Source organism: Furipterus horrens, unplaced genomic scaffold (assembly GCF_987537825.1).
Source record: "Furipterus horrens unplaced genomic scaffold, mFurHor1.1.pri manual_scaffold_4, whole genome shotgun sequence".
Classification (NCBI taxonomy): domain Eukaryota; kingdom Metazoa; phylum Chordata; class Mammalia; order Chiroptera; family Furipteridae; genus Furipterus; species Furipterus horrens.
In genome coordinates, this window is record NW_028327174.1 from 175,649,321 (window position 1) to 175,670,794 (window position 21,474).

General features: G+C 52.3%; 2 protein-coding genes across 2 annotated transcripts in view; both read left to right on the plus strand.

Moving 5' to 3' along the window:
* LOC150013418 (stimulated by retinoic acid gene 6 protein-like) overlaps positions 1 to 1,238 on the plus strand; it is a 33,885-nt gene extending 32,647 nt beyond the window's left edge. Inside the window, exon 18 of the mRNA XM_090274451.1 lies at positions 610 to 1,238. Within this exon, the coding sequence (XP_090130577.1) occupies positions 610 to 758 (149 nt within the window). The 3' untranslated portion in view covers positions 759 to 1,238. The remainder of the gene's footprint in view (positions 1 to 609) is intronic.
* Positions 1,239 to 6,006: 4,768 nt separating this feature from the next.
* CCDC180 (coiled-coil domain containing 180) overlaps positions 6,007 to 21,474 on the plus strand; it is a 49,208-nt gene continuing 33,740 nt past the window's right edge. Inside the window, 13 exon segments of the mRNA XM_090275927.1 lie at positions 6,007 to 6,091; positions 7,361 to 7,551; positions 10,262 to 10,350; positions 11,503 to 11,606; positions 12,693 to 12,821; positions 12,920 to 13,030; positions 13,155 to 13,250; positions 14,663 to 14,826; positions 16,148 to 16,267; positions 16,979 to 17,058; positions 17,427 to 17,515; positions 19,233 to 19,355; positions 20,528 to 20,701. Of these exon segments, the coding sequence (XP_090132053.1) occupies positions 6,023 to 6,091; positions 7,361 to 7,551; positions 10,262 to 10,350; positions 11,503 to 11,606; positions 12,693 to 12,821; positions 12,920 to 13,030; positions 13,155 to 13,250; positions 14,663 to 14,826; positions 16,148 to 16,267; positions 16,979 to 17,058; positions 17,427 to 17,515; positions 19,233 to 19,355; positions 20,528 to 20,701 (1,539 nt within the window). The 5' untranslated portion in view covers positions 6,007 to 6,022.

The window sequence follows — 21,474 nt, forward strand, 5'->3', positions numbered from 1 at the left end:
AGTTTGCCAGGGTACCCGAGATGTCCCGGTTCCCCCTTCTGTGCTTCCCTTCCTCCACAGTCCATGCCCTGGGAAATCTACCCAGGAGATCAGCCTGGCCAGGGGACTCCTGAGGCCTGTGTCTTTGTCCTTCTACCTGGCTCCTCTCTTGTTCCCTAAAATGAGCTCTCGTTCTTCTGTCTGAGTCCTCCATTCCCCAATTGTTTGAGACCCCACACATACCCCAGCCTTCAGCCAGATGCCCTCCACGCAGGCTCTCAGCTCTATGTACCCAGCCACCAACTCCTGTCCCCTCAAGGCTCTATACTGTCTCCTCCCAACCCTCCAACCCTTACTCCTTAGCTCTGCCTTCTGCTGGAAGGACCCGTTAGTCATGTCTTGCTAGCACCGATCTGGACTGTGTTCATCACTGTTTCCAACACGGCAGATACCCAGCTCTGTGGGACAAACATCTCTCCACCCACCCTCATGTCCCCAGGAGACCTGGTTCAGCTCCTTCCCCCACTTTTACCCCACACCTCACAGCTCCCGGGCAGTTTTCTTATAGCCTCTGAGAAGGACAGAGACAGCTGGCCCCTCCCCATTCTACCTGCTCTGATTCTATCTTAGGTCCCCGCATCTCAGCTAGGGCCAGAACAAGGTGGCTCCTGCTGCAGACCCTGATCAACAACCCCAGACTGGTCACGCTCAGAAAATCAAAACCAGGTCATGGCTCCCAGGAGTTTACCCAGATTCCGCTGAGAAGCTCAGAGAGCTGATACTGACCTCCAGCACTGCCCCAAGGTCATCCCAGGACGACTGCCCCCAAGAGAAGGTCCAGGCTATGCCATAGCTGCCCTTGAACGTGGTGGGATACACAGCTGCTTGTGGGACAGCACCTGGGCTGCACAAGGAAGTCTCAGGTCTAAGTCACTTCCCCGGTAAAAATACCAAGAACTAAAGAGAACTTCTGTTGAACAAACTTTGCCCAATCATGATTTCTGCTCTCCATAGTTAGGAGGCAGCCGTGTTGAGAAGCACATAGTTTGACATCAGGGCAGATCTTTCTGTCACTGAAGAAGGTGGTACAACTTCTATATTAGGAGAATTGGACCATCTGACATTGTTTTTTTTCTCTGGAAGGAAGTAGGCCGTTATTTCAAGAGGGTCCTTATTGCTTGCTCCTTTCCAGGCATTGTGGTGGGAGAGAAGGAACTCTGTGACCCATCCTCCGGTCTGGTGGGGAAGCAGGCGTACATGGAGTGGTCCCCGCCCTGGCCCCTGGGATCAGAAACAGGCCAGGACTGACCTGGGTCTTGGTCACAAAGGAAGGTGTACACATTCTCTGTGGCAGTGAGAGGTCCCTGGGAAAGCTGCCTGTGTGCGGAGGCAGAGACGGGGCTGCAAAGGCATGGAAGCAGAAAGGCCCAGGCATGTTTGAGGAGGGGGATACCTCTGGTGTCTGCAGTACAGGTGTGGGGGGCTGGTTAGAATATCCAAAGCTGGGAAGCCTGGACATTCCTTCTTGTGCAAAGTGCCTAGATTCCTCATATGCAGGCATAAAATCTCTGAAGGCCTGGGATCTTTATGAAGTCTGACCATTCAAAGTCACTCATGAAGCCTGTGCAAGTGCCAGGAGGATCCAGCAACAGGGTAAGGGAAGTTCCTGTCCAGCTCACAGGGCCAGTAAATTCGGTAACCATTACGGAGCACCTATGGCGAACCCAGCCCTGTTGCTAGGTGTTTGCCAGACTTATCTCTCAGTCTCTGCAACTAAGCTTCGTCATTCTGCTTTTAGAAACTGAGAACACTGGTACTCAGAGTGTTGGGATCCCCACACCACCTCTTCCTAACTGTGTAACATTGACTAGATAACTTTGCCTTTCTGTGCTTCCTTTTCCTTTTATATGAAAAGAGGTAATACCTACAATATCCAAAATTATTTTGAGGATCAAATGAGTTAATACATACAAACACTGCCCAATATAGGCCTAGACTCTCAATAAATGTTAGTTGTTGTTATTTATAATGTTACACTTTGTGGTGATCTGATTGATGGCTAGCTGTTCACCTTCTCTCTTTTCTGGTAGTTGATCTGATTCCCCTGGGAGGCAGACAACCTAAGTCCATCTGAAAGAGCCCCTTAGCTAGCCCATAACTAGTCCCCCATCTTCACCCTTCTTCATGTTGCACTACCACCAGAGCCCTCGAGGGGGCAGGGAACACACAGAAAACAGGTCTGGGACCTGGGCCAGACTCTGGGTTCCAGAGTTGGGGGGACATGGGAGCAGAAGCTCAGGGACCTTCTAGCCCACCCTCTCTGATGACAGGTGGGGAGACTGAGGCCTCAAACAGGCAGGGACTACTCAGCCACCATGTGCTGCCTCACTCGAAGGAACCTGATGTCTCTCCCTTCTATGGTCACCGACAAAACCTCCTGAACCTTTGCATTCAGGCAGCTCTGCTGCTTCGCCAGCCTGGGGAACTGGGATGGGTATCTTATAGGGAGCCTCCACTCACTGGTCCCAGCTCACAGGGGCAGCTGAGAGGCTCTCCGGAGAGGTTTACCAAATCCTGAGAACTCAGGACTCAGTACGGGAGAGGGGTGTGGGTGAGGGGTTCTCTCCCACCAAGTCTTAGGATACTGGTGTTCCCTCTCCTGCCCTCAGACTCACCTCCAGAGAATCCTCCATCACAGTGTGCAGCATCACCAGGTCAGCGAGGAATGTACCAAGGAAGGGAATGGCCACTGGGGTGGGAATGGTGATGAGCCCCAACTCTCAGGCGCCACCCCCAACCTCCACTGAAAACTCCTCACCCTCAGCCTCTCGGCCCACACCAGCATCCCCATGTGGAGCAGCCAAGGACCCTTAGCAGGCTCCCCTTAATTCTTCCCCCCCTCACCCTCCAATAATACCAGACAGCTCCTGTCACCACCCAGGGCCTGCTTTTGGCAAAGCACAGGATTTGTGGTCCCAGGTCCCTCCCTACCCCAAAACAGAACCTGTAGCCTGCTCTCCAGGCCTACTGGCCCTTCTCAGGGAGGGTTCAGGCACTGTGGCAACAGGAGGCAGAGCTGTAGGAAGAAGGCCCCCTCTCTTGGTTTGGAGGCCTCCCACTGGGAAGGAGCCCCACTCCTCTGACCCTGGAGCCCCTCCCCAACAGGCACACTCACTTGGGGCTACTACCTCTTCTGGGCTCTCTGGGGGATCATTTCCAGGAGAGCAAACTTGGAAGGCTGCCCCTGCCAGGATTTGGGGCAGTCACTGAGGCCATGCTTCACCCCAGGTCCCCCCAGAATCCTGCATCTTGGATCTTGAACATCTGACCCAAGTCATTTGCTACTCTATCCTCCAGCGTACTCTGATTCTAGAACAAGCCCAGCTCACTCACTCACCTAGTGTGTGGCCTTGGTTGGGCCTATGGCCTGGTGGCCTCCCTGAGCCTGTTTTCCTATCTGGAAAGTGTGAGAATTCCACCTACCTCACAGGGTCTCCTGAGGGCTTATTGTCACATAATTGTTGTCATTGTTCTCTCACACCTCCAGGCAGAGTGGGGCACAAAGCTCCAGCATATTCCTTCCCTTCCTTGAACTTCATCCCCACCCTGTGAGAACTGCACCAGAGGTTCCTCACCCTCCATTTCTCAGATGAGGAGTCAGAGGCCCAAAGAGGGGCGGTGACTTTCTCAGAGGCCCACTGAGAAGAGGCTGCTCCCCTCCAGCCAGAGGCCCAGTCCCAGCTGTCTTCACCCCACCCCGGCCCCACCAATGACCAGGGTCCTGTCCTCCAGGCTCTCAGTGTATGTCTAGGCCCCCAGACTGGCCGAGCCATGAATGGAAAGGGATGGGGTATCTCAGGAGCCTGGCTGAGCCCCACTGGGGTCTATGACCCCCAAGCGGGGCCCAAGGCCATGCCATAGGCTTCATCTCCTCAGGACGTTCCACCTGCACAGCAGTCTGTCTTTACTCGGGAAGAGGACTCCAGAGATGCCATCTCTGACTTACAGGGTCAGGGATGACCAGGGCACAGCATGGTAGGTAATACTTTATTTCCTCTTTTACATAGCTTCTGACTTCCATTCAGAAAGAATCCCATCAGTTCCCCAGACTCTTGAAAGCCATTGAGAGCATATGTCATTGCCAACTCGACACCCAGGTGAAAATCCTGTGATTGATTAGCAGTGCCTGTATAGGGGCAGAGGGGGGAGTCGAAGAATGCACACTTTTCTGCCCCTGGTCCAGCCAATGGAGACCCAATGCTAGGCAGCCCATTTGTCTGCCTAGCCAGTGGGATGTCCCACCCATCACTAGTGCAGGCAGGGGCCCCTCCCCATGGAGATGCAGTGAAGACAGGAGTAGCAGTCTTGGCTTCCTGAGGACAGGCCCCTGCTTAGGGCAATCCAAGTTGAATACAAGTTGGCAAGGCACACCTGCCCTTCAGGAAACGCCTTCAACAGGTGCTCTGAACTCCAGTATCTGACAGCGGCCAATGTACAAGCACACTCAGGGAGAGGAGCTGTGATGCGATGAGGAAGGTGATATGGGGGGGTCAGGCTGAGTGAATAGGGTACTTGTCACTGGTAGTGGACTGGAGGTACGGGCAGCTTTGGGATGTGCAGACACACAGAGGCCAGCAGAGGAGCAGGAGGAGGAAGGGCAGGGGCAGGGCACAGAGGAAAGAGTGAGGTGTGAGCTGAAGCAGGGACGGTCAGGTGGGAACCAGACGTGGGGCCGGGGGCTGGATTCCACAGGGGCTGCAGAGTTGGTGAGGGCCCTTGTGAGTAGGATTTTAGGGAGTTATGTGGCAGTAGTTAGGCTGGGTGAATGGAACTCAAAGAATCATCCACATTAGCCTATTATAAATCCATTCAAGCCCTGAGGCCAAAATTGTGAGCCCTTCATCCTCTTCTAAACCGAGAAAGGAGGTGATCTCCTGTAGAGATGCTTTCCACTTCTCACTTACAGCTAAGCACTTCTCTGTGCTCCTTCCCAGCAGAGGTTGGTTTTAACCAAGGTCAAGAAGACAGGACGGGTTTTCTTGACCATAATTAAGGGCTCAGAGCTCCATCTGCTGTCTCCCATTAGTTTTCAGAGCATTCGGTGTGCTGCTCTGGACCCTTAAGACAGCCCTGAGGTCCTCACCGTTGAGAGAGAAAAGGGCCTGGAGGGAGGGGGTTGACTAAAATTTCACTACACCACCCGGGGCGCTCCCATTGCTAAGGGCGCCCCCTCCTGCGGAGGAAAGGAAGTGAGGGCGGGGCCAGTGGGACTCCCGCCCCTCCGCGTTGCCTTGGAGACAAAGAGAGTCCTGTTGCTGTAGAGGCTGGGCAGACCCTGGCTGACTTGAGTGGTGCTTTCTGAAGTTGGGGTGAGGCCGTTCCCCTGGGCTCTGAGCCTCCCTTCACTTGGCGGGGCTCAGAAGGGATGGATGCCTGCCCCTGCTCCTCTGTGGGCTAGGGGAGCGGTGGGTGGGATGGGGCGGGAGAGGAGCCTGCTGGATCTTCTCAGCATGCAGCAGGCGCCTAATTAGCATGGCTAGAGTCGGGCTGTTCCCTTCCTTAACCCCTTCCCTGTGTCCACTGGGGTGGAGGGACCGTGTTCAGCGCCCAGTGAGGGGGTTCAAGGTCGGGTTGAAATCCCAGCTGGCACGATGGGGGCGCCGACTTTGCCCAAAAGAGCTTGGGAGAATGAAGAATAAAACAATAATCATTTGTTATTCTTCACCCAAAAGTCTCTCTGGGATTTTCGGCCTGCACGACAGGGAGAGCCAGTTTTCTCTGCGAGTTCAGTTCTAGCCTGAGACTTATCTTTTTGCTTCTTCACCCCCTTCTGTTTCTTTAAAAACTCTGAAGATGGAGAAGGGCCCATGCTTTCTCCCAGAGCAGAGGGGTGGAGGCCCCAGTCCCGCGCCCCATGTGTGGGGTCAGGTCCCCTGTAGAGAACTTGCCCTGTGTCTCAACCTCTGGTCTTAATGAGAGCAAGTCCCAGAGGTGATTCTCTGACAACTGTTTCTTTGGCAGGGACGTCCAGCCAGCAGCCAGGATGTCCTCAGTGGGGAAGGTGACCCAGGTTCCCAGCGGGAAAGTCTACCAACAGATCTTCGAGGCTGAGGTAGGCCTGTCCTTTTGTGCCCCCTCTTGCTGCTCCCCAAACTTCTTTCTGCTCACTAAACTTTCCTCTCCTCCCGTCCAAACTTCCCTCCATCTGAATGAAGTCTTCCTTGCCTGGGAATCTAATGAAATAAGGACTTGGAACATTGCTTTCATTTTAAAAATAATTCTTATTAGTTCTTAAAATGTAGAAATATAAAATTAGATTGTCTATTGTTGAAAATTAGAAAATGTAAATTAAAAGTTCTAAATTACTCAGAAATAGCCAGAATTAACTATTGGATGCTCTGGGTCTTTTTCTTATGCATAAAAGCATTCCTAATTTTCCTGTTCAAAACCTGGGTTTGATTCTATACTACTGTTTTGAAACCTGTTTTTCCCTATTAACAGTACCTCACAGACCTTTCCCCTGTCAGTGGGCATTCATGTACTTCATGACATTTAACGTCTGCCTCGTTGATCTAGGATTTCCTGTAATGTATTAAAGTAACACCCTTCTGACAACCATGTAGGTGTCAGAATTGTCATGTCATCTATAAAAGACTACACAGACAAAATGGTATCTTAAAAGAAATACACAGATTGGAACACGTCCTTTGAAGTTCTGTATTGCTTATTTAAAAGGGATTTGCATCCTACTTTGAACCTTAAATAATGCTCCCTATAGAAGGCTTAGAAATGATAAAAGTACAAAGACCGAACAAGCAAATTACTTACATGATCCTGTTCCCTGGAAGCAGTACCACATTCTCAATGTTTGGCATATTTCCTGTGCATTTCAGAGAGCTTTCCTGACTCCTGTCCAACCAGAATGTTTGGGCATTTTTCTATGTATTTAAAATTTTTGAGGTCACACTAATAATTTTGTTTATAATTTTTAATGTATGCTTTTTATTGATATGTTCTATGGTATATAATAAGCATTTTCTGACACACAAAAAATTCTAAGTCTCATTTTTAATAAATGTCTAACATTCCACTAAAGAGACCTACAATGTCCCCTCAATCAATCCCCTATTATTGGACAGTTCCATTTTTTTCAATTCCTTGTGATGATGAAAAATGCTGGGATGAACAACTTGGTCTTAAAAGATGTCTTCCTGGAAGTGGTTGAATGGCTATTACAGGGATTGGAGAACCCTCCTGTAGGAGGTGTGCCCTGCAAAGCGCCTTCCTGGTGGCAGGTTTCCACTGGACCTTCTAAGACTGCACAGTTAGCCTGAAGGTTATGGGGAGTCTGTGCTCTGACCCTTCCCCTCAACTGGATCAGGTGCAGCTAGTCCGCTCCCTGGTGGCCTCCAGGAAGCGGGATGCGGAGCAGTCCGTGGCCCCAAAGAATAGCAGCAGGCCCTTGATGAAGAAGATGGATATTCCTGAGGGGGAGATGATGTCTCCTCGGCAGCGAAAGTGGATGCGCAGCCTGCCCAATGACTGGATCACAGAAAACCCTGTTCTCTATAGGTAGGTCCTGCTGTCCAGGCCACACAGCCACACAAGGGGCTGTATCAGAGCATTCAAAACCTCAGAGTGCGCTCACACAAGATGAGTGCTAGGCAGGAATCAAGTTCCGGGGAGTTAATAGCACCTACTTTGGAGGATTGTTTGCTTCTCCTTCACTTCCTCCAAGGGCCACGCCCTGGGCACTGGGATCCCATCCTCCTGGAATTTGAGGCCCCTATAGTAAATAACTAAGCTGGTCTCCCCAAAGATGGGAAGGCTCTGCCATGGAGGGTGGGGTGGTGGGACAGGTGGCAGGACAGGAAAGCTCTCTGAGGAGGGGCCTCAGCTGAGATCCGAGGGTAAGGGAAGGGAATCACGGGGCAAGGCTTGCAGCAGGCTGGGCTGGGTCCACTTCAGAGGCTAAAGAAGTCAATGCACCTGGGGAGAGGGAGGTAAGGCTAGGTGAGGCTTTCAGGCCACAGTCAGTATTTTGGACATTACTAAAGTGAGCAGCTCATTTGCATTTTTAAGGTTTTCAGGGCGCTGTGTGCAGAATCTGGGGAGCTGCAGGAAGAGGCAGGCAGGAGGCCAGAGCAGTCTATTAGCTTGGTGGGACTGGGAGAGGGAGAATAGGGCACTTCAGATATACTTTGGAGGCAGAGCCCATGGGCGAGGTGATGAATTGGATTACAGGAGAGGGGCCATGTGAGTCCTAGGTCTCTGTGCCATTTCCTGGGACGGGAACAGCAGGGTTGGAGTGGGGAGGTCAGGAGTTCCTTCTGAACTTCCAAGTTCAGAAGCTGAACCTGAGATTCCTGAGCATGCCATCTTAGCTCCCTAGCTCTGACTTCTCAAGTAGGAAAAAAGGAAAGGAACAGAATGCCAGGGTTTCATCTTCCTCACAGGGCGCTTGGAAGAATGTAGCAGAAGGTGGGCCTCCCTTCAGCTCATCAAGCTCTGTGCAGATCATAAACCCCCTGGGGTCTGGGACTCTGGGGCAGGAAGTGAGTCCTCTACCAGCCATTGTTTTCCCCTTCACCCCCTTTGGAGCAGGGGTTGACCCAGTGCTGGTACAGGTCTCTGCCCTGATCTTACCAGCTTTTCCCAGGGAAAGCTCCCTCAAGACTTCTGACCCTTGGCACCCCTAACTTACTACAGGTGGGCAAACCCACCGGACACCCAAACCCAGACAAGAGGGCAGCATTCTCTAGCCCATGTCCTGAGGCTTGATGCAGGGATTCAGAGGCACAGACAGCTGGGGCCTGTCCATGCCCCCCCCTCCCCCAATCCCCCCATCCCAGGAGGTCAGTCTCGCAGCCTGGCTGTGACTCTGGCTCCCACAGGGATCCCAGCCCCGTCTTAACTGACCTGTTCTCATCCAGGTCCAGGGTCTACCAGTGCCTCCCGAGGATCTCCCTTCCCCCAGGGTTTAGCCTAGGACCATCCGTCATCCTGATAACCAGATATAACGTCAGTCAGGACCTTTTAGCACCTACAGGACAGCATTTTTGGAAGGGCTCTGGCATTGTGCTGTGCTGGCTTTCTGTGACAGATAGACAAAGCCAGCTCAGCTCTAGACCGATCCAGAGTGCAGATCCCTGTGTCCTATGGTGGGAACAGAGATGTGGTTGTAACCTGTCAGACCCTGCCACCCGCAAAATGACTGGGGTCCCTAACTCAGCATTGGCATCTCTCTGGGGTGCCTTGTCCCCTTGAAAATTTAGCCAGTCAAAACCAATCAACTTGTGTGTCCATTCATGCAGGGTGGGGCCTCTGGGTGGGTGGAGAGGAGCTCAGGGAAAGGAAATCACCACCATTGTAAACCCTGAGCAAGTGGCAGAGAAGCCAGAGCTGCCAGCAGCCACCGTACTCAGGGCCCTCGGGCTCCTGTGAGGCCACCTTAGTCCAGAGGCCTTTGGCTGACAAGGCTGAAAGACCCGCCTCTGGAGCGTCAGTCCGGGCCCCATCCGCTGCAGCCCAGGTCCTGTAGTCTCCCTCCCTGGTTGGTCTGTAGTGAGGACTGCATAAGAAATGCCCCGTAAGTGCTACATACACGGGCACCCTGAGGAATGGTGGGCCTCCCCGAGAACTATGCATTTCTGTGATACGTGTGGACGGTGCATTCAGGGATATTTATTCCAAAGCTAAGGTCACGCTGTTCTACTGTGGTCCTCCCTGTTGAGATAGTTTGTCCTGGGATCCCAACTCTCTCCTCCTATACCCAAACCCCAAGCACCATGGACTTAGGTGTCACATGCGTGAATCTGAGAGTCTCAGTTCTGCTTCGTACAGGGGCTTCTCTAAGCCCTTTCCCCATCTCAGACACTGGAGTACCCCCACTGCCTCATGGATGGACTGCTAAAGGAGCCATTGCGGAGCATGCTGAATGCTTAGCACCGATCTGGCTTTCCTGGGTGGGTTGTTCCTCTCTGGTCTTCAATTTCCACATGTGGAAATGGTTCCTGCCCACCACCCACATTGGTTGGCAGGCAGATCAAAAGTAAGCTCCGGAGGGCAGGCCCCAAACTCATCCTAGGATCCCTGATGCCTGCTGGGAGCAGATGCCCAGGCAGTGTGTAGGGAGGCTGGCACAGCCTCAGGGCACTCTGAAATCAGTGGCCCGGGTGACTGGCAATGTCCAGGAAACCATCTAGAGATGCCCACTCGTGCCAGAGCTGCCCTAAGGGGGAGGGGGTTGGGGTTTTATTGTTCTTTTCTACTCCTTCCTCAGGGAAAAGAAAACAACCCAGAAGAAGAAAGCTCAAGAGAGTGAGAGCACCATCGCTGCCCGTGAAGTTCGGGGCCTCATGGACACCATCAGTGAGGCTCCCCTGGGCCCTCTCCCATGAGCCTTCTCCCTTGGGCCCTCTCCCCTGGGCCTTCTCCCTTCCTCTCTCTGTCCTGGTTCTTATCCCTTCTCTCTCTGTCCTGGTTCTTATCCCAGTGCAAGGAGCTGGTGGAGGAGGGAGGGACTGCCTGCACTGCCAGTATTTTCTGATGAAAACCAGTTTGTAAAGTACATTGCTCACTACATTGTCTTAGTTGACTTTATCCCAATATGGAGGCTTCTTTTCTCTATGATTAAACAACGAATACATGATCACTGTAGAAAAACAAAGGAAAGAGGTAAGCATAAAGCAAAAGCCCCCCCTCTACAGTACTGCCCCTTATCCTCCCAGGAGAGCCCACCCGCCACAAAATCATGCACGTGGTGGCCAGCTTCCCGCAAAGGTTCAGGGGACAGCGGAGCAGAGTGAGGTGTCAGGAGCCAGAGCAGAGGACCCACATCCACATCCTTGCTCAGCCACTGACTGCCTTTGCTCTTTAACCTCCACGTCTGACAGTTCTCACTTGTAAAATAAGGCCTGTGAGTAACTGGTTAGAACAATACGTGGCACCCATTAAGTGCTATACAAATATTGGTTTTCTTATTTGTGTATGTATTTCCTTCTATAAAACTTCTTTTAAAACATAAATGGTCCCATTAAGTACACAGCATTTTGGAAGTTTTTTATTTTTTAAAGGTTTATTTCCTTTTAGACAGAGGGCAAGGGAGGTTCAAAGAGAGGGAGGGAAACATCAATGTGTGCAAGAGAAACATCGATCAGTTGCCTCTTGCACACCCCCATCCCGGGACCTGGCCCTCAACCCAGGCAGGTGCCCTGACTCCGGGAATGGAACTGGTGACCTTTCGGTTTGCGGATGACATCCAACCCACTGAGCCACACCAGTCAGGGCCCATTTTGAAACTTTTTGCCAGCATTTAACTGCATAGGCCAGACTTCATTTCCTATAGCACTCAGAGGTCACCTTCTTCTTTTCTTTTTCCTTAAGACTCTGACATTGCTGGCCTGGCTTGGGGATCCATCCCCTGAACCAGAGCACTTTCTGCCTTGCAGCCTTTTCTTGGGTGCTGCCCACTTGCCTTGGGGCTCTGAGCGCAGCCTCATCACCGCTGTTGCTCTCCCCCAGTTCCGGAGAGGGTCAGCACTGTCACCCTTCAAGGAGACTACAAGAGGAGGGGCTACGAGAGCACTCTGGGCAGTTTTAAGGAGGAGGTTGCTCAGATTGGGATGGTGAGAATCCTTGCTTTCCCTCCCCATCTGTCCCCGGGCCATTCCCAAGGCAGGTGTGTCACTCATTGGTCCCGCCCACCCTTTCCCCCCAGCTCAGAGGTTCCCAGTGGCTCACCATGCTGTTGACAGAACCGTAGTAGTCATGTATGCATACATAGCTCATTACAAGTGCTTACTATATCATAGAGCTATAAGTCAGGTTCTGTTATTCCTTCCATTTTATAGGTGAGCCGGAAAAGTCTTATCTGACTTGGCACGTAAGGGGCCAAGTGGGAACTGGACTCTGGGTCTGATGTCAAAGCCCAGCTTTTGATTTCTCTGCTCAGTCTCACGCATGAGGGGCCAAACGGTCTGACCCTCTATTGATGTCCTGATGCTGCCTGGGCCTTGGACACTGCCCTCGCTTGGCTCCCTGGTCCTCTCCAGAGGCCTTATTCCTAGCCACACGGGTTCCAGAATGTTCCCCAAACAACACTCTTCTTGGCTCTTCCGGGTCCTGTCTGAGCCACAGAGCGCAGTCACTGCTTTCTCTCTGAGTCTTCTCTGGGTCATGCCGTTCCCCTAGATTATTGGAGCTGGCCCTGTACCCACAGTATCGATAAGGTGCTCCCCCAGCCAGCTCATCACCCTCCTAATATGTCCCAACTGAACACGAGCTCTGTGGCACACATGAGCTCTGTGGCTTTGTGTTATGTTTCACACAACATAACTGAGCCTTAGTCTCCTTGTCTGAAGGAAACATGGAATTCTTGGTTGACCACTTCTTTAATAAATGTGTGTTGAGCCCCAACTGTGGGCCTCGCCAAATGTCAGCGCCTACTTCCCAGGCTGGGATGAGGACCAAGTGCATCTGAGGACAAGGTCTCAGCTCAGCACCAGCATGTGCCCTAAGTCGTGGCTGTCCCTGAGCTCCAGCTGTGAACTAATTAGTAAACCTTAACTTCTGAGGTCTGGGTAATGGTTATGATTTTTGAGAAAGGACCATGGCTGACACTTTCTCCGTACGGGGCGAGGTAGGGGTGGGGGAGCTTCCTGCTGCCAGGAGGCTGTGCGTACTATTGCCATAGCCCTCCTGGCCTCTTCTAGGAAATGGAACCGCTCATCTTGGAGCCAGGAGCACGTCTTTTAAAACAGCTGTCTGAGTTTGAGGAAGACATCAACTGTCTCTTCAAAGAGGTGGAAAATGACAACAACTTCGAAGACTACAGTATCCAAGTAGGGGTCCCCTCGTGGGCTGGCCTGCCCCACCCTGGTCCTTCTTCTTCCCTCCCTGCCCTCTGTCCTCCCAGCCTGACCCAAACTTATCGGCACAGACCTTGTTGGAGCTGTGGGACCAGGTGGCCGAAAAGTTCCGGCTCCAGAAGCAGGGGATTAAGGTGCTGGACGAGACGCTCTACTCACTCGAGTACTCCCGGGCAGATAAAGTGAGTCGGCCTCCTGAGGGGCTCTTGGTGATTTCCATTTATGTGATTTATGAGGTGCCATCTGTTTCCTTTTAGTTCTCCAGAAAAAAGGAGAGTCACTGAATATGGCACCTTGTCTTTCTAGCTGAAAAGCGTATTGAAGAAATATGTGGAAATCATAGAGAAAACGTCCTACCTCATGCAGCCTGATGTGTACAGGCTGATAAATAAAGAAGCCATGGTGAGAGATTTTCATGTGCAGGGATCAGCCCACGAAGAAGGAGGTAGGGCCCCAGGGTGCCCCAGAGCCTGGTGTCTCAGGAATGATAGGCTTCTCATCGGTCGAATTTCCAAGTAACTTAGGTTGGCCAGTTAGGTTCAGAACCAGAGTCCTAGTTAAGTATTTCCAATAGAAATCTGTCTGAAGTACATTTCATACTTCCCTGCCTTCTTAATCCCAGTGTACCTAGCTCGGAGTCCTCATTTTGAGCTATGATGATTTTACAAGAGCCTACTGGGCCATATCTCAGCTACCACGTGCAGTACAACAGGTGCTGTACCTGGAGGCATCATCTGGAAGCTGTCACTGTCTCAGGGTGGCTTGTGCCCTCGTGAATGACTCCAGCCTGCTCTGTCTAGTCTTTCTGCTGGTTCTTGTCTGTCCTCCTGCTGATCCATTCAGGGAGTCCAAGTTTGCAGTGTCCCGGTTTCGTTCTTCTCTCTGAGTGGCCTTTGTTTATTTCACTCATTAGAACAACTAGCAAATTCTAATGGCTCTGTGTACATTTATCTCATTTAATTTCACAAGTTCCCAATTCTGTAAAAATCTTCATACGATGGCTACAGAATTGGAGATTCAGGAGGTCCTTAGCTATGCTAGGAGGTAGAGTTGGCAGCAAACCTCAGGCTCCAATGACAAGTGTTGCAGGAAGCTCTTCCCATTGTGCTTGGCAGGTTCTCACCCCTGCCCCCCGGAAGTGCCTCGAGGATTTAGGAAATGTAGAGGGGCATTTTTGGATGCTGTAGGCACTGGGGGAATGGGAGAGGCTGCTCTTACTGAAGGGGGCTGGGATGCTAAATGGCACAACAGTGACACAATGGGGAATCCTCCCACTCCCATGTTAAGGGTGCCAGGACAGAACCACTGGGAGGATGGTCAAAGAATGTCCCAGCTCTGGCCTTTGGTTCTCATTGCCACCCTACGTGACTGGTCACTGATGACCTGAGCATTCTGCTTTTGAGAAAATTTATTTAAAACAAAACAAACAAACAAACAAACAAACAAAAGAAACAGCACCAAGAGCCCACTGGAGTCTCCAGTGAACCAAAACCGGTGTCTTTAACAGACAGTCTGAGGTGGCTTCAGAGCTGGGTTGAAGCTCACATGGTCATGGCTCATGGTTAAGCCTTTGGGAAAGACCCTGGTCACTGTCCATGGCCAGTGAGTCCCAGGCAGCCTCTTTGAGTGCCCAGTGACCCCCTCAGTACACCTCAGACACCGCCACCACCCTGCTCAGCCACGGCGGCACTGGGCCCCCGCCTGGACCCCCCCTGTTTCCTCTCCAGCCTCCCACCACCCCTATCCAACTGGGCCTTGTTCTGACCTTTGAGAGCCCACCTACCCATCTAGAGCCTGCCTGCCTGTGACCACAGGTCATAAACCACGCCCTGCTGGGCAACCGGAGGGCCATTGCGCAGCTGTCTGTCAACCTGATGGAGGCCACGCTGAAGCAGGAGCTTGAGAACCGCCGCCGCTGGCAGGGCCTGATCGATGCCTGGAAGGCTCTTAAGAAGGAGGCCCTGGTGCAGAGCTTCAGGTCTGTGGCTGCCCACACTGCCCGCAGCTCTTCCCTGGCTCCCCTGGCCGGCTGGTGGGCAGCAGGGTGGCATTCTTCCTCCCTCCTGTGGTCACTTTACAATGCTGTTGTTTTTCTGGTGGTAAAAGTAATATGTGCTCGTTTTCTTAAAAAGTGGAAATAGAGAAAAGAATATAGAGGAAACTTAAAAGCACCGCTAATCTCTCACCACAGTGAGAGGCACAGCTGATATTTTGGTATATTTTCTCCCAGGCTTTTTTAGACCCACACTGCAGATGTAGATTTCTGAGAGCAGTACTAACTGTTCGGAAATGTTAGTCTGGTTATCTGTCCACTTACCTCTCTTTACTATTACATGTAGCCCTGAGTCCCTGGGCCGAAAACAAAGGCTTTCCTCAGCTTTGACACTTCCCACCCTCTGATGGGAAATTTCACCCATGGCAGGGAAGGTGAAGAAAGGGCCCATCTCCACGCTTCCTCTGCCATGTGGCACTTTTGTTAATATTGATGCAAGGGTCCTGGACCTTTTGGCCAACAAACAAGGCTTTCTTTTGCAAAGAAAGGGACACCATGGGCCAAGTTGTCTGAGGACACCAAAGAGTGTCTGTCCATCTGTGCTGTGGGCCTGGGGGTGGGAGGCCCATGTGCACATCTGTATTTCCAGATGGAGAGCATCAGGGTCTGACAGTGAGGATGAAGGAAAGTGTGCTGAGACCTGGCTCCTCCTGTATGTGCCTTGTGACCGTGATCTAATACTTGAACATTTAGAGCCTTTCTCTCATTGTGCAAAGCAGGCACCACGGTGTACCCGTGACAGGGTTTCAGGGATGGTCAATGAGATGCTGCATGAAAAGCATCTGGTTTGGGCCTGGGAGGCTGTTACAAATGCCAGTAATCATCAGCAGCGATGGCAGGAGCTGGGCATGTCCCATGACTCTGGCATAGTGCTAGGGGCGCTTTGCTTGCAATGTCTTGCTGGGTCTTTATCATGATTTGCCCCAGTACAGAAGAGGAAATGAGATTCAGAGTGGGGAGGGGGTGACTTGCCCAAGGTCACAGAGCTGGCAGGCAGCAGTCAGGACCCTCACCTGGACCTGCATCTGCTGGTCCCCACGGCCTCACTATCAGTCCCTCGGTGGTTCTCCCCTACACCCTTCCTTCTTTTCTCAGTGTCCCGGAGGCCCAAGGTGGGAGGAAGGGGCTGGGAATGGGGTAAGCGTGCTGGGGTTCTGAACATTCTTATCATGGGCTCCATCTCCTCTCTTCCGCCCACCTTGGCCCTCTTCTTTTCTCCATGGTGCCAACACATCTGGACAACCAGCGAGTTCATGGCCAGTGAGAGGATCCAGACTCCGCCATCCGTGAAGAAGGAGCTGGAGAGCCTGCTGAAGAACCAGAAAACCCTGCAGGGAAAGCGGCTGAAGCATCTCTGCACCATCTGGTACAGGGGGATGGGTCCCTTTGGAGGGGCGCCTCTGGGGTCCACAGCAGGGACAGGCACCGTCCCCAGCACTGGTGTTTCTCCTGAGACATCCTCCCGACTTGGCCATCATCTCTGGGCTCTCTGGCCCTGGGCTGGCTGCCTGGGCCCACTCAATGGGGAGCTCCAGCCCGAGTGGAAACAAGGAACATGATATGCTTGCTGCAGAAAGAGGACTAGACCCTACCTTCTCCTGGGAGGAGCTAATGATATTTGGCCATTTTTCAATCTGCCACACATTTTTAATGACTTCACAAAAGGATTCACTGTCCTTTATTTAGACAATTCTCTGTTGTTGGATATGAAGGCTGTTTGTGTTTTTTCTAAATGGTCCTGTTAAGCAACTGACTTAATGCATAACTTTGTATGCATTTTATAGTGTTATCTCGGATTAGGTTCCTAGAAGTGGCTTCCTTGGTCAAGCGATGTAAGCTGTTTGTTTTTCCCTATTAGGAAAATTTGGGTTTATTGTCTAAGTAACAGACTCATTAATATGAATAGGCATTTTCATGAGGCGTGTACCTGGCACCAGGAAGTCCCCAACCAGTCACTTGTTTTTTTCAGTACTTATATAAATAGTGCTCTGGAGCACGTTCCTTGAAGATGCTACCAATTTTGATAAGTGAACGTTTTATTCAAGTGTGGCTTACTTTTCATATTTTCCTTCCCCAGTGACCTTCTACCCCCCAATTACAGCAAAGATCAGCTGGCTGAATGGTATTCTTCTTTCAACTCCCTGAATAACCATCTTGGTGAGTGAAGTTTGCGGGATTTCACTTGGGTTTCACCAGAACTCTGTTCAAGTAGCAGCTTTGTAGTATCTTCAGTCTGTCAATCATTTATCTGAGAGTTAGGAACTCAGAGGGGGTGGTAAGTCCTTCCTAGGGGAAACAGGATGAGGGATGGGGTGAGGGAAGCATAGGTTCTGAGGGCTCACATCAGACTGGACCACTAAGACCTCTCCAGGAGAGCGAGGGTAATTTTGGTGAGATCAGTGGTCCCAATTCAGCCACTTTACTGGGCAGAAGACACCTCCCTTTCTGAAGAGGAAATTCCTCTTTTTGATCTTCCCTCTTCCTTCTGGAAGAGCAGCTGACATGTTTTGTTTCCACCCATGGAGATACCTACCACATAGACTGCATGATGCGGCTCCGCTTACAGTATGAGAAGACCTGGCAGGAATGCCTGGCCCACATGCAGAAGTGCAAGGTGGGTGTCCCACCCCTCCTGGCAGGCCTGAGGAGAGGAACATGGGGCTCGGCCTGATGTCCCCTCCCTGGCCCGCCCCTGCCTCTCTCTAGCCTGGATCCCCTGCTTTCCTTTCTCACGTGCCCCAGGCCTACGCTGGCTATGGGTATTCTGAAGCTCTTTCCTCTGCCTGGACCCTGGCCCTCTCTAGTTACTCCCACCTCCAGGGAGCCTTCCTGATCTCACAAAGTCATACACTCGCTGATTGCCTCAGACTTCACCCTTGACGCTCTGTATCACGTGATTTATTCCGTGGGGTTGGCTGTATCCTGGGGTAATTGCCAGTGTTTCACTTTTATGGATAGTGCTGTCGCTGCCATCACACCCAACTTTTCTCTCTACCCTGCCCACCTCTGTTAGAGGGTGAGCCCATGGCGTCGCCCACAGAGCCACTCAATGACAACGCCTGGCTTTTTGGGGTACAGGAGATATTTTGTCAAAATGTCCTCTCCTCTCTGTCTCAGTAAAACTATTTAGATGGAAAAAAAAAACCCAAACAAGCCCAGTCATTCTGAAGATAGTCTAATCTACCAGCTGTGGCAGTAGGAGTCCCCGAGCTCTGAGCACCCCACTTCCCACCCCCCAGAAGCTCCTGCTACTCCACCTCTCACATGTCTGTCCAGCTTTTGCTTGGCCACCAAGACCGAAGTGAGCAGAGTGCTTTATGGTGTGACACACAGTCCAGGTGCTGTCGTTTCTGCACCTGGGCCACCCCCTGCACACGTCACTGAATCCTACAAGGTTGTGTAGAGGGGGTGTCACCAGCCCCAGCTGGAGATGGGAAGACCAGGTTTGCAAAAGGCCCAGGGGCTGCCCAAGCCCACAGGGCTCTGCCCATCGGCTCTGTGGCCATAGGGACAGCCACGTCCCTCTCAGCCAGCTCCGCAGGGGCAGCAGACCTCAGAAGTAAAGCCTGGAGGGAGAGAAGGGAGATAAACCTGTGTCCTCTGAGAGCCCCCTCCTCCCTTCCCGCTGCTTCCAGGACTCCCCCTAGTGCCCCGTGGCCCTTTGGCCCTGAGAGCTGATGCCTCATGCCCATCCTCACTGCCCTTTGTCTGGCACACGCAGGGGACACGTAATTGTTGAGGTTGCTATGTACCCCAAGTACACATGAAGCCCAACAGAGGATACTTGGCATTTCTATTCACCAACATTGGGAATATTCAACCACAAACAGATTTTAAATTTGGGGGAGATCTGTTATTTTAGATTTTATACATCAACCGAGGCTTTATTAATATAGAGAGCCCACTTTCCAGTCGGCATAGTTCAGTTACAGGAAATGCAAGCCCTGTCTGACTTGCAGCAACACTGAGACCATGTAAGATGGCGGGTTGTGCCTGTAGGGTCTGCAGAAGAACACTTCTGAGTTCAGATTCTGGCCCCATCCTGGGCCAGATGTATGCCTCCAGCAAGTTCCTTCACTTCTCTGAGCCTCGGTTTCCTCATCTGTCAAAATGGGACTAATGAGAACACCTCCAGGGGCTTCACTGAGACAAGGAGGGGCAGCACACAGCACCTGGACACAGTGGGTAGACCACAAAGATGACCATCTCCACAGCTGTGAGGGCTTCCCCTGAAGGTCTCAGGGATGGATGGAGGCAGATCTCATGGGGGAGGGCCAGGCAGGTGAAGCCCCCAGCAGCCCTAAGCCAGGCTCTGCCTTGTCCCCCTCCAGGAGCAGCTGCTGGACTGGAAAGCCTTCACTGAGGAGGAGGCAGAGAGCGTGGTGAGCCCGACCTTCTTCCATATGGTGGGAGCACTCCAGAGCAAGGTGGAGGAGGAGCTGGAGTCCTTGGACGTGCGTGTCTGGGGACCCGTGCAACTGGGGAGCCGGGTGGGGTCACCTGGGGTGCTGGGCCGGGAGAAGAACGGGATTCTGGGGCCTCCAGCTTTCCCGTCACAAGAAAGTCCTTTTCCCGCATCACGGCCAACCCCTCAGAGTAGTCCCCGTGTGCCAGGCACACCAGCCCCCACTCACAGCTCCCAGCCGCCCCACCCCCCACCTCAGCACTGACACCTGCTCCACAGAAACTGTCTCCTGCCGTGAGTGGGCCCCGAGCCCTTGCCCAGTCTGGGTGCTGAAGGACCACGGGAGCAGGAAGCCCCTGCCCCAAGATGCTTAGACTCTGGAGTGGGGTTAACTACTTTTTCTGCAAGGGACCACACAGTGAATATTTCAGGCTCTGTAACAAATTCTCACTCTGCTATCAGCACACAAAGGCAGCCCAAGGCGATGCAGAAACAAATGCCTGCGGCTGTGTTTCAATAAAATTGTCTTTGTAAGCACTGAAATTTGAATTTTAGATAACTTTCACATCATGAAATACCTTCTTTTTATCCACCCCCCCCCCCCCAGCCATTTAACCATACAAATTCTGTGCTTAGCTCGCAGGGCCAAACAGAAAGGGATGGAGGGCCACATTGAGTCTGCAGGCCAAGGTTGCTGACCCCCCCCTCCCCCCCATGCACACACACTGATAAGAGCATAAGACACATGTGCTTTAAGGTGGGGGAAAGGTGAGGATTGAGCAGTGTGTGGGTCTGGCTCAGATGCTGAGAGTCAGGGAACTTCCAGGGAGGAAGATGTCCCAGGCCAAGATTGGTGTAACCGTCTGAATGCCCAGGCTGGTTTCTAGGGTTGTTCCGCTTTCTTCCAAACCCAAGCTCCATCTTCTTCCTGTCAGTGACTTCAGTGGACCTGGGACAGTTCTAGACATGAGACTTCAGGGAAAGCCAGACCCAGGGTATGACCTTGGGTTGACTAGAAATGCTGTCCCAGAGGACGAAGGGTCATGAGCCAAGGGGAGGCCCAGAAGATGACCTGGAGGGACGGTGCCCAGGGAGTAACTGCCAGGCCTTGTGGACATGAGTCCTCCACTGTTGAGTGAGGGAGTCCAGTAAGGGGAACCCTCCCCCTTGCCCTGGAGCACTTGGCACTCAGGGCCCTTTTTCTGGGTTCTGCCACTGCAGAAATCCTTTGAGGCCCTAGCGAAGCGGGCAGAGTGGCAGAGCTTGGACCTCTTCAGCTACTTCCAGGAGGCCGTGCAGCTGTGGGAGGCGCATCAGGGCGCGCTGTCTCTGCAGGAGCTGGAGCTTGAGAAGCGGATGGAGCAGCAGCGCCAGAAGCACAGTGTGGAGAACCAGGTGTGGCTCCCAGCCCCCAGGGCCGCCCCACAGCAGATGAGGGAAAGGCCATGCCCTAGTTGTCAGCTCTCCAATGGCTCTGCTTGGTGGCCTGAGAACTCAGCTAGCATTCAGGTGCAAGAGAGGAAAAAAGCCAACTTAACCCATGCTTCACACCATCAACAAAAATTAATCTCCAATGTAAAACCTCAAGCTAGCTATAACACTTGAGCCAATGGGGAAATTGAGGCTTACATTGGTCATGGGACCGGATGGGAGTAGAAGAAATTCACCTGAGTCAGGTCTGGGCTGTGCAGTGGGTCCCTGGACCCAAACATGTCTGTAAGGGAGTGCTCATGAGAGACAGACAGACTGAGGGCAGAGAGCACCTACCTTGGGAAGTGAGTTGGCTGCCGCCCCACCTACCTTCACACAGTCTAAGAAGTGGAGGGGGCCTCCTCAGCACCTGAGGTCAATACGACTGGTGAGAGCGAGGAGCAGGTGGCCTGGGAAGGTGTGGCGGGCCAGGCTAGGTGGGTGTGAGGGATCTGTCCCTGAGGAGTCCCCTCTGAACTCGGTCTCCAGGGATGTAAACAAGACAGAGAAGAACATTTTGGGTAGAGATAAGAGCACAGAGTCCTGGAGCAGTGCCCTTTTTGTATGAAAAAAAGAGTCCTGGGCCTGCCCTGGGCACCTGGACCCCAGTTCCAGTTGCAGAGTCCTTGCATGTCACTTATACTCTGTGAGCTCAGGTAGCTCCCATCCACTTTCTCCTGTTTTGGGGTTGGCTGCCA